The following is a 13,101-nucleotide window of genomic DNA, read 5'->3' as shown; positions in this document are numbered from 1 at the left end:
AATATATATAAAAATATATTTTTTAAAATTATATTTTATATATGATTTTAAAAATGGTTTTCAAAACCATATAATATAATATATTTTCAAAAAAATATTTTAAATTTATATATATTTTCAAACATGTTTTTGAAAAACTATATAATATACAATTGTTTTCAAAAATATTTTTTCCAAAATAATATATTATATAAGTTTTCAAAATGATTTAAAAAACTATATATTATATATATTTTAAAAATGTTTTTAAAAATTATATAATATATAATTTTTTAAAAATGTTTTAAAAACTATATATTATATAATTTTCGAAAATGTTTTAAAAACTATATAATATATATAGTTTCAAAAAATGTTTTAAAACTATATATCATATACATATTTTCAAAAATCATTTGTAAACTATATATATAAATGTATATATAAAAAAATGTGGATGAAAATTAGTGTCTACACAAAGATTCGAAATTGATACTTTATTTAATCGATTAGTGAATACTATTTACTTAAAGGATACATATTTAAGTTTATTTATACAGAAAGGAAAACTATCTTGGAGACAACTAAACTATTAAGTCGATTCTATTTAACCACTAAACAAGAAATTTCATAAGTTAAGTCCCTAAAATTTCAATTTGATTTCAATCAAACCACTATTTTTTAACGATTAACAAAATTATTGACATATTAGTTAATTAAATTTGTATAATAACATATTTGGTCCGCGTTACGTCCATATTTTATCGATAAAAGAATCATAAAATGAGATAATTTCAAGAGGACTCAAAACCTATATCGTAACTTGTAAGCACGCATAACCAAAAGCTTAACTAAATACGCGTGATTGACGATTTAACTGTTTAAGTCAAAGCCAGAATTTAGTGTCCAGATTGAATCGTTTTAAAGTTTAATAGTGAAATATATAAAAGCCCTGAACTTTAGTGACAATTGAATTAGTTTACCCTGAAGTTAGATACGATTCACAATCCAAATCGCCTCTGGAAATTTCCCCCCAATTGTAGTAAATTTTCTCGAGGGAACTGAGAAGAAGAAGAAGTCGTAGTTAAACGGAAGCATCGTTTTGAGTGGGAGTTCAATTGAATTTCTATTTTCAGTTGCTAAAGAAGAAATGGACTCGAAATCTGTGAAGGAGTTCATAAGACAAGAAGTACCCGATTGGGACGAGGAATCGATCGCAACAGCCCGATTCAAGGCGTTTAGTGGTCAAAAGTCCGACTGGGAACCCAAATTTCAGTTCTGGAAAAGCTTGATCACAAATATCTCCCGCCACTTTGGTGCCTTCATCATTTCACCTTCCCAGGTTTTACAATTTTCTATTTACTTTTCGCTTCTCCGGTTTACCATTTCATTTTACTTATAATTTCGTTTATTTGTAGATGAAAAATGAGTGGTTCAATAGAGGAGGATTAACTCCTTTGTGCATTGATCAAGTATGGTAGGCTAAATTTATGTTTATTTTTTCAAGAAAAAAATATAGTTTTTGTCTATGGAAAATTTGGGTTTGATTATTTTGAGAAACATTCCAGTTCATGATGTATGATGAAGGTGAAATAATCCGAATTTCGGACATGGCGGATCCTTACACCGGGAGAATATCTCAGTTATTTTACAAAGTGAAAAAGTTTGATGAACAGAACAATAACTCCAGAAAGCATTCTTCTTGAAGATTGTGTCGTTCTTACAACATTGATAAAGGGTTTTGTTGCTTTGTAATGCAGTTTTTTGGTGACTAGTATGATTTCATCCAGTAAAAAATTGGAATATTAAGTTGTTTTAATTTAATCGTTCTTAGGAGAAAGCTGATGATGTAGTTAAGTGTTTGTCCGAAAGTCACTGGAATTCGAATTGCATTGTTACAAGGACGAAGTTTGAGAGTATGTGCCGAGGGCAGAAGGAAGCTTATGCAGTATTGAGTTATTTGTCAGGGTGGGGGGAAAGGTTGATATCTCTCGACCAACAAGAAAGAACTAATCGAGGTGTGTTAGGAAATAAACCAAGTACAAGTAATTTCCCTATAACCAGATTAGTGAGAATGCGAAATAAAAGCGGAAAAATAATACCCGAAATTTGATAACGGAGTTCAGCCAATTTATGCTTACGTCTCCGGACTGCTGCAGATCTTTTACTAAGAGAAAATTTACAGGTGTTTACACAACACACTTGAGAGAGAACTAGAAGATTTTGGGATGATTTTGAAGCTAAATGAGCTAGGGTATTTATAGTTAAAACTTAGGGACTAATATTGTAATTAAAAATAAAAATATTTTGGGCAGCCCCCCTCCCCAATTTGTTTTAGCAGCCGGCTGCTACTTAGCAGCCCAACTTGTTCTTTAATTTTCAACAATCTCCCACTTGAAGACTGATTTCAATCTGTCTTCACACCTCGATCGATGCAGCAGTATTTCTGGTCTTTTATTCTAGCATGCCAACTGAAGCTGAACACAACTTCAGTTTGTCCGTAGTTACCGTCTTTGTTAACATGTCTGCTGGATTTTGAGCTCCACTGATCTTTTCAAGTTTCAAAATCCCATCTTCCAGAAGAGACCGGATAAAATGATATCGCAATTGTATGTGCTTCGTCCTGGAATGAAAAGACGGATTCTTCGCTAGATGGATAGCACTTTGACTGTCGCAATACAAGACATTGTTTTCTTGTTTCTTGCCTAACTCATTCAAGAAACTTTGGAGCCAGACCATCTCTTTGCTAGCTTCCGTAACAGCGACATATTCTGCTTCGGTTGTGGAGAGAGCAACTATCTTCTGTAGTTGAGAAACCCAACTCACTGCGGTTCCTCCTAGAGTATAGACATACCCTGTAGTGCTTCTTCTGATGTCAACATTTCCGGCTAAGTCAGCATCTACATAGCCTGTCAGTATCGTATCTCCACCTTTGAAACAAAGTGCTTTGTTTGTGGTACCTCGCAGATATCTGAGGATCCATTTGACTGCTTCCCAGTGTATTTTGCCTGGATTATTCATGTACCTGCTAACAGCTCCCACGGCTTGAGCAATATCTGGTCTGGTACAAACCATGGCATACATCAGACTTCCAATTGCTGAGGCATACGGCACCTTCACCATGTGTGCACGTTCTTCCTCCGTCTTTGGTGACTGTTCTTTGGAGAGTCTGAAATGAACACCTAAAGGTGTATTTACTGGTTTAGCATCTTGCATGTTGAACCTGGAGAGTACTTTGTTGATGTACTCAGCCTGTGATAACATCAAAGTCCCCGACTTTGTGTCTCTTTTGATCCTCATCCCAAGAATCTGCTTTGCAGCGCCCAGATCCTTCATAGCAAACTGCTTCGACAATTTTTGCTTTAAGTGTATAATCTCTTGCATGTTTGAGCCTGCAACGAGCATGTCATCAACGTACAATAATAAAATAATGAAGCTGTTGTCGAACCTCTTGATGTAACAACAATGATCTGCTTGGCATCTGGTAAAACCACTACTACCCATGAAACTATCGAACTTCTTGTACCACTGTCTAGGAGCTTGTTTTAAACCATACAAGCTCTTCTTCAACCTGCATACCAGGTTTTTCTTGCCTGCCTCTATGAAGCCTTCTGGCTGCCTCATATAGATTTCTTCCTCCAAATCACCATGAAGGAAAGCTGTCTTTACATCTAACTGCTCAAGATGTAAATTTTCTGCAGCTACAATTTTCAACACCAGTCTGATTGTAGACAGTTTCACGACTGGAGAGAAAATTTCATTGTAATCAATACCTTCTTTTTGCTGAAAGCCTTTGACAACCAATCTTGCTTTGTAACGTTTGCTCCCATCGTGCTCTTCTTTGATCCTGTAAATCCACTTGTTATGGAGCGCTCTCTTGCCTGGTGGTAATTCAGCTAATTCCCACGTCTGATTTGACATAAGCGAGTCCATCTCATCTTTCATGGAAGACTCCCACTTAACTGAATCCTCCACTTGCATTGCTTCATCATAACACTCTGGTTCACCATTGTCAGTCAGCAACAAGTAGTGTAAAGAAGGTGAATACCGTTGGGTTGGTTTAGGAATTCTGGAGGAGCGTCTCAGTTCTGGTGTGCCTGGTTCTTCCTCTTGAACTGCTTCAGGACTGATCTGAACATCATTTCTAGAAATCTCCTCGAACTCAGCAAATTCCTTTGTTTCAGCCTCGGTATTACTTGATTCTGCGGTTGACCTGTCTTTGTACATCACATTTTCATTGAAAATGATGTCTCTGCTTCTGATGATCTTTCGATTTTCGTAGTCCCAAAACCGGTAACCGAACTCATCACCGCCATAACCAACAAAGGCACATTTGTTGGACTTAGCATCAAGTTTACTTCTTTCAGCAGAGTCTATGTGTACATAAGAAATACAACCAAACACTCTTAAGTGTGAAAGGTTTATTTCTTTCTTGCTCCAAGCTTCCTCTGGTATTCCGCCATCCAAAGGAACAGAGGGCCCACGGTTGATCAGGTAAGCTGCAGTGTTGATAGCTTCAGCCCATAGAAATTTGGGCAATCCGGCATGTATCCTCATGCTTCTAGCACGTTCATTCAGAGTTCTATTCATGCGCTCTGCTACGCCATTCTGCTGCGGTGTTATGGGAACTGTTTTCTCCATCTTAATCCCATTGTTTGCGCAGAAATCTCTGAATCTACTGTCTCTGTACTCTCCTCCATTGTCAGACCTCAACCTCTTGACTTTCAAACCAGTCTCATTTTCCACCATGGCCTTCCATTTTCTGAAGGTATCAAAGACTTCTGATTTCTTCTTCAGAAAATAAACCCACACCTTCCTTGTTGAATCATCGATGAAGGTGACATAATATAGTGAACCTGCAAGAGATGGAACTGGGGATGGTCCCCATACATCAGTATGAATCAATTCTAACCTTTCTGCCTTGGGTGCCTTGCCAATCTTTGCAAAACTGACTTTCTTTTGTTTTCCAAAGATGCAATCCTCGCATAGTCCGACATCCACATTCTTTAGATCCGGCAGCTTCCCTTTTGACAGAAGTATCTTCATTCCTTTCTCGCTCATATGGCCAAGCCTTTGGTGCCATAGGTTTGATTTTCCATCAGCATCTGCTACTGCAATGATATTCTCTAAATTTGAGGTTACATAGAGAGTACCAGTCTTCTTACCACGAGCAATGACGAGTGCTCCTTTGGTAATCTTCCATTCACAACCTGAAAAGGTTGTACTATATCCTTCTCCATCAAGCTGTCCAACAGAAATCAGATTTCTTTTGAGGCCAGGAATATGTCTCACTCCTGTCAGCTTCCAGGTGGTCTGGTTTGGCAGCTTTAGTCGGATATCTCCTTTTCCGACGATCTTCAAGGTTTCATCATCAGCAAGATGAACCTTCCCAAAATCACCACTGATATAGTTCTCCATGATTTCTTGGCATGGGGTGGAGTGGAAAGATGCCCCTGAATCCAAGATCCATGATTCAATCGGACTGTTGACGCTTAGAATCATGGCATCACCTGTCTCCTCTGTCACGTTGGCAGATTCCTGTGCACCGGTATCTTTCTTCAGTGCTCGGCAATCTCTTTTAAAGTGACCTTTCTTGCCACAATTATAACAGGTAAAATCTTTCTTTCCCGTTCTGGATTTTTCCCGTCTGGATTTGGATCTGCCACGATTTGAATTTCTTTCTGAAGTTCTCCCTCTGTACTCCGTGTGCAAGGCTGAGGAGGTTGATGCTTCACCTGATTCTCTCCGTCGAATTTCTTCGCTCAGTACCAGATCCCGAACATCGTCGAATTTCAATTTACTATTTCCCGACGAGCTGCTAACTGCTGTAACAGTAGCATTCCAACTGTCTGGTAGAGATGATAAGAGAATTAAAGCTCGAACTTCATCATCGAATTCAATTTCCACAGAACTCAACTGGGTTGTGATTGTGTTGAGTTCATTCAGGTGTTGAGCCACTGATGCCCCTTCCGTCATCCGCAAATTGAATAATCGCCTCATCAAGTGAACTTTGTTTGAGGCCGATGGCTTCTCATACATACTGGAGAGAGCTGCCATAAGACCTGCCGTGGTCTTTTCCTTTGCTATGTTGAAAGCAACATTTCGGGACAACGTCAGTCGGATAACTCCGAGGGCTTGTCTGTCGAGAAGAGCCCAGTCTTCATTCTTCATGCCATCTGGTTGCTTTCCTGAAAGAGGTTGATATAGATTTTTCTGATACAGAAAATCTTCAATCTGCATCTTCCAAAAGCCAAAGTCCGCACCATCGAACTTTTCAATTTTCACCTTCCCTTCGTCTGCAGCCATCGCTCCCACTCGAATCTGGCTTCGTTTGGATTGTTTCTGACAATTTCTGCGAACCGCCGTGTATTAGAATACCTCCGTCGACAAACTCGTATCGCCGACCGAATTTCACTATTCACGAAATTCACTATTCACGTGAATAGTAATGAATAGTAACCTCGCAGAAAATTGACAAAATTCACAACCAAAAGCTCTGATTACCAGTTGTTAGGAAATAAACCAAGTACAAGTAATTTCCCTATAACCAGATTAGTGAGAATGCGAAATAAAAGCGGAAAAATAATACCCGAAATTTGATAACGGAGTTCAGCCAATTTATGCTTACGTCTCCGGACTGCTGCAGATCTTTTACTAAGAGAAAATTTACAGGTGTTTACACAACACACTTGAGAGAGAACTAGAAGATTTTGGGATGATTTTGAAGCTAAATGAGCTAGGGTATTTATAGTTAAAACTTAGGGACTAATATTGTAATTAAAAATAAAAATATTTTGGGCAGCCCCCCTCCCCAATTTGTTTTAGCAGCCGGCTGCTACTTAGCAGCCCAACTTGTTCTTTAATTTTCAACAAGGTGTGTAGCTCGCTGTATCTATAAATCGGCTTGAATTATAGTGTGTTGCAGGGCATAAAAGTTTCCCTTTCGTCTGCAGTGGTTTCGGGCGTCTCGAGTTTAGATTTCGACGTTCTTCACCTGATTTGGACTCAAGAAAAACTTCAGCAACAGCTTGATGTGATGGACCGACGATGGGAAATGTAATCTTCGTTCTTTTACTCCTTTTTTCTTGTGTCCTGCTGGATTTTCTTTTGAGAGTCCATGCCTGTGAAAATGTGAATTTTGATTCAATGCATATGGAGATGTTTAATGATTGTGTAGGAACACTGATATGGAGTTGATTAAACCTTTTAGGACACTAGTCAGTTGCACCATGCCAACTGGTTCCGAAGTTCAGATAACTTTCTTTTGATCCGAGAAGATTTCCAGACAACCTTTTGGCTATATGAATGGCATACACAGTATCCTTACTGTTGAGGATATGGGCCAAGAAGTAAATTTAATGTCATAACATGTCATTAAATGCTTGTTTAAAAAGACCCAAAAGCTTCAGCAACAAATTCTACCTGTTGGTATCTTCCATTTCATTCATGTTCCCCTAATTCCTGAATTCTGCTGCTGTTGTCACGGATTTAGGTTTCAGCCATTTATTACATCTTCTCCGGCAAGACCAAGTCCTTAAATTTTATTGTCTGTAATTTATTCTTATGATAGCGAATACGGGATTCATTCTACGATTATTACTCTCAATAACGTTGTATCCGGCACAGCCTTTGTCTTCCATTTCAGTATGTTATTAATACAATATATTTACTAGTTCAGTAGTATCAATTAATTTACTCTACTTTCTTTATGCTGATAGATAGATGATGCGACTGTAAATCCGAAAATTTAATGTAACTGATTTGGGGTATACAAATGGTACACTATAGGATATTGTTTAATTAAATCGCTCGACTATTAAAAATTACAAAATGATCATTTGATTATAGAATGTTATTTTATTAAGTTCCTCAACTATTAAAATTACAAATGGTCACCTGACTGTTCATTATCTTTTAAACTCGTCTTTTTCCGTTAAAAGATATTTACCGGAAAATAAAAACAAATAATTAATCTCAACATTTAATTTTTCTTTGTCTAACGATCCTAAAATGATGTAAAATAAATGGCTGGGAATAACTATTTGTTTTATGTTCCAGTGAATATCTTCTCATTACTACTGTTAATCTCAACCATCTATTTTCACTCATCTAAAAGTCTTAAATATATGTAAAACTAATTTTTTTTTCATTTGTAATATGATCTTCTATATATATATATATATATATATATATATATGGGATGAGATCCGCTTACACTATGTAAAATTAATAAATTTTACACTATGAGAAGATTCATGGTAAATTAATAGATGTCATTCTCACTCATCTATTTTACACCCTTTTAGGATTGTGGATGAAGGGAAATCAAAACTGAGAATAATTCCTTGTTAAACATCTTCTCATTTCTCACTGTTAATCTCAGCCTTTAATTTCTCTAATCCAATAATCCTAAAAAAGTGTAAAATTCTATCTTGTCGAGCAAAGAGATGATCCATCCCTGATTACATTTCCTTTATGTTTATAAGTCCCAAAGATTACTGCTTTAGTTGGATGCTAAAGCCTAAAGAATTTGTGTAAAGCAATGATGAGAACACAATACCGGTAAGCATACATTTGGGGTTAAGATGTTGGCATGCCGAAACATGCAGGCCATAGAATAGCTTAAACACATGTGTAAAAAGACACTAATGTTGTAGCAGCTGCAAAAAAGATAAAGCCTACATATCAAAGAACGCTAACCACTTTTGGACAATAGGGAACCCTAATGTTAACCCTAATACCTGTTTATCTTTATTTTGGTTGCCCTCTCGGTTTCACAGTTTCATTAATCCAGAACGATCCGGGTCACACCTAGTTTTGGAGTATGAGCATCGTCTCGAATATTTTCTACATTCACAAGGACTCGAACACGAGACCTATTTAAATAGAATCAAACTGCTTACCACTTGAATCAACCTTGTTGGTTAATATATTCTTATTTTTATTGTTCCTCTCGAATACATAAAATATACAATTCATGCTAGAATATAAAGACATAAACAATATTATTTATGAATTAATAAATTAAAAGAAAAATATTATAAATTTTATAATAATAATTGTTGGTTTAAAAGAAAAGAGGTTAATAAGTTGGGTAAATGAAAAGTGATGGGTAGGGGAGGTAGGGAACATCAACTTTTGCTTTTGTTCTTCTTTGTTTCACTTTTCCTTTGGCAAAAATGGCGTTTCTTTTGGTGCAAGCAAGGATCTGTTGTTGCCTTTCTTGCGTTTAGGGTAGTAAATGAAATGGGAAATATTGTGAGGTACTCGATATCAACTCAATTGAGTTAGAGTTCTTAACGAACTGAAACGAGCTACTTGATACTCGACTCATAAAACTCGCGAGCAATTTGAAAAAAATTGTATATTAAATTTTATTCAAAAATTAAATTATTAATAATATTAAAATTTATGTGTTTATTTTTTTAAATACAATATAAGGGTTTTATGTGTTTAAGGTTATAGTTGGAGTTTGAGTTTGAGTTTCAACCGAATTAGGTTCATGATTATTTTTTCGAGCTTTGACGAGCTTTTTTGAGTTTAAATTCATGATTTTGAGTTCGAGTTAAGCTTGAATTTTTAGACTCGTGAGCTTTCGAGTAGAGTCTAACTCTATTTTAGAGTTTTCGAATCAAGTGAAACTCAACAATACTCGAACTAAACTCGATTGATTTACAACACTATTTTTGTAGACGAGTGATAAAAAATAATCATATTATTTATTTATTTTAAGGTGAGACAAAGAATTACCTCCCACACGTGGGCCAAGATTTCCTTCCAAATCCAATTCAACCTTTTTCTTTTCTTGTGCTTGCAAAATTGAGTTTGATTGCATATCTCGGTGATGGGATTTTTTTTATAATTATCGGTATTTGATTTATTAATTAATTAATTTAAATCGAATACAATAAAGGTAAAGACGATATTTTTAATATAATTTATTTTATTCGCAATCGATTCAACAATCAAAATATATTTAGATGCCGTTTTTTGTATGATAAAATTCAAATTTAATAATATTTTTATAATTTTAATCTTAATATCAGCAATCAAAATATATTTAAATGAAAATATATTCTTATTTTTCCTTAAAATAATTAATATATAAACACACATAACCCGAAGTCATCATTACCCGGCCTTAATTATCACTCTATCCATTGAACATCGATTTCGGACAGCAATTTCGAGTTCACATGTTCTTCCTATTGTCTGCAATTCCGATGCTTTTGTACCCCTGTTTCTAATGTCTTAATTAACCACTGCCCTCATCCCAAAATATAAATAAGTAAAAACTACGAATTTAATATTTAAATTATTATTTTTAAAAATTATATTTAAAGTTTAATTTTTGTTTTATTTTAATATATTACCGTTAAAAATTTATTTTTGTTTGATTTTAGTATTCTGTTCAAAATTTAACGTAATATTTTTAATGAAAACTAAACGTTAGGTATGGTTTTGAAAATTTTAAAAGTTTAGATAATAAAATGGATAAAAACTGATAGTTTAGGCCATAAACACGTTAAATTTTTAAGGCTTAAGAGTCACTTTTGCTCTTATAGTAGATCCAATTTATCATTTTCGTCACTATCTTTTTTTTGCATCAATTTAGTCTTCAAATTTACTCAATTGCATCATTTTATATCTTACACCTAACTTAAAACCTTAAATTATAAATCCTAAATTATGATTTATGGTTTAAGACTTATGGTTTAGAGGTTACGAGGTAGTGATTTAGGCTCTAAGCTTTATAATTTAGGGTTTTAAGTTAGGGTAGAGTATAGAATGATGTAATTGAGCAACGTTGAGGGTTAAATTGATGTGAAAACACGATAGGGGAAAAAGTGGGAAATTGAGTCCATTACAGGAACAAAAGTTACCCTTTTAGTCAATTTTTAACGATGGCTACTAAAATCAAATGAAAACTAAACGTTATATATATTTTTAAAAATTAAAAAATTTAAATACTAAACGGAATTAAAACTAATAAGCTAAATACTAATATGTAATTTACCCTACAAATAAATACAATCAATAAATCATGTCTTATCATTCAAAATATACAAACAAATTATGTCTTAGTTACGTAAAAGTAATAACATTGAAATAGTTCTTCACACGTACTTTCTAATACACAAGTGAAGAGGCTAATCAACATGAAGATTACATTAAACATTTCTTAATCAAATTAATTTATAAAAGCATTACAATACACTTTGTTCATACATGCCGTAAATAAGCAAGGGAAGCAGGCAAACACAAAACATAGAACTGTGCACATTAAAACCATACCGGGTCGAATTCCGAGAAAGAATGTTGTCGCCATGATGATTACAACTCGGGTTTGGTGGGCGACGCGTGTACATGTCGGCTTCCGTGAGAACATAGCAGCCCAACTGCACAGCCAGTTATTTGAAGGCCTTGCCCCCATTGATTCTCCCAACAGAAAATTTACTACTCCCTTTTGTGGTTTATTTAAACCCCAAGGTGGCGGCTGGCTAGCTCATTTGTCTTCACTCTTCTTCATCAATGGGTAGGGCTGCCAGTTCATCTCCGTCGTCGTCCTTCGAGAGCAGCAGCAATAACCGCCGCTTTGGTTTCTCGACCACTGGCGGCGGTGGAGCTTCTTCCATGGATTTCGGCCCCGATCTTAGGCTCGGCCTTGGCATTTCGAGCTCTCCTCCTTATGGAAGGTTGTTTACTTGGTTTCCTTTTACATCTGAAAATGGTTACTTTTGTCTGGGGCTAATGAACTGTGTTGATGGCAGGGAGCAGGCGAGGTTAAGGCGGGTGTTTGGTGAAGAAGAAAATGAGTGTAACAGTGCGACGTTCTTTGTTAAGGTTTACATGGAAGGGATTCCTATTGGGAGAAAGCTGGATCTTTTGGCTCATGATAATTACTATGACCTCATAAGGACCCTTCAACATATGTTCAACACTAATATTATCTGTAAAGTTTCTTCCTTTTTCTTTTCTTTTCTGATTTTCTCACTAAAAATACAATGCGGTTCCTCTCTTATGATGATGTTTTGATGTTGTTGCAGGGGCTGAAGCTGAGGTTGATGGAGATCATTATGAGAAATACCATGTGCTTACATATGAAGACAAGGAAGGTGATTGGATGATGGTTGGTGATGTTCCCTGGGAGTAAGTAGACTCCTTTTCTCTCAACGGAACCATGTAGATTCGATTAATAAATCAAATATCGATAACTGAATCTAACGTAATGACATGTGTAGGATGTTCTTGTCAGGCGTGAGGAGATTGAAGATCAGCAAGTGCTGAATTTTGGATGCAGGAATCTTCCCTACTTCTCTCTTTTCGTGGAGTGAAGAATGAATAGGTAGGCAGAGAGATGAAGGGTGGGAAATGTTTAGGATTTGGAATGTAAATTTTCATACTAATTTTGATAGAGTAACAAGGGCACGAGTTCTCTCTCTTTGGGCTGTAATTCTTTCCTTCTTTCTTTCTTTTTGGATATGATCCATGGTCGTGATGCTTCATTTTGTTTCGATGGACCCAACAAACCAATCGAACACTTTAACTTTTGATCTATTGGGTTCACCTTCTTCGGCCTTTCCAGGCATAACAAGGCCTGATTTTGTTGCCAGTTTACAGGAATAGTTTGTTCTGCTTTATCCATCTCAGTACTCGTTCGTTTCGATCACAAAATCAATACCAAATGGGTAAAAAAAAAATTCACCATACAGACGACGGTTTGTAAAAACTAGGATTTGTAGCTTTTCCATTTTTAATTTTACCTTTGGAAGTAATTTATAATTTTATCCTTATTAATTATCCACTTAATTATGTATTTAAATTTTATTTTAATAATTTAATATTAATTATCTTAAAAAATAATTTATTACTTAATAATTTTTTTAAATTTCTTAAAAGTAAATAAAATTCATGGTTGTATATTAAAATTCACTTTAATTTACAATCACTAATATATTCTTTTGTAATATTCTTTTTGTCATTATTTTGTAATAGTTTTATATCAAGATGTTACAAAGTATAAATAATATATATATTTGTTAATAAAATATTTCATTTATAAAAAGTATTATTAATAAGTTATTTAAAAATATTTTTAATATCTTTATTATAGTTTAAGTC

General features: G+C 35.0%; 1 protein-coding gene and 1 pseudogene across 1 annotated transcript; both read left to right on the top strand.

Moving 5' to 3' along the window:
• The first annotated feature begins 1,005 nt into the window (after positions 1-1,005).
• Positions 1,006-7,595, top strand: LOC120131184 (annotated as a pseudogene).
• Positions 7,596-11,511: 3,916 nt separating this feature from the next.
• Positions 11,512-12,282, top strand: LOC120131123 (auxin-responsive protein IAA20-like). The gene is made up of 3 exons (XM_039148202.1): positions 11,512-11,932; positions 12,027-12,129; positions 12,222-12,282. The coding sequence occupies exons 1-3, from the start codon at positions 11,512-11,514 to the stop codon at positions 12,265-12,267; spliced, it is 570 nt and encodes a 189-aa protein (XP_039004133.1). The 3' UTR covers positions 12,268-12,282.
• Positions 12,283-13,101: the final 819 nt, after the last annotated feature.

This window comes from Hibiscus syriacus, unplaced genomic scaffold, assembly GCF_006381635.1.
Source record: "Hibiscus syriacus cultivar Baekdansim isolate YM2019G1 unplaced genomic scaffold, ASM638163v2 tig00110549_pilon, whole genome shotgun sequence".
In the NCBI taxonomy this organism is placed as follows: domain Eukaryota; kingdom Viridiplantae; phylum Streptophyta; class Magnoliopsida; order Malvales; family Malvaceae; genus Hibiscus; species Hibiscus syriacus.
Note: the sequence above shows the minus strand (reverse complement) of the source record. Positions and strands in the feature narration are given on the sequence as shown.

Coding starts and splice junctions, on each gene's coding strand:
- LOC120131123 (XM_039148202.1), top strand. CDS start 11,512: ATGGGTAGGGCTGCCAGTTCATCTCCGTCGTCGTCCTTCGAGAGCAGC. Junction 11,933..12,026: donor GTTCAACACTAATATTATCT/GTAAAGTTTCTT, acceptor ATGTTGTTGCAG/GGGCTGAAGCTGAGGTTGAT. Junction 12,130..12,221: donor GTTGGTGATGTTCCCTGGGA/GTAAGTAGACTC, acceptor TGACATGTGTAG/GATGTTCTTGTCAGGCGTGA.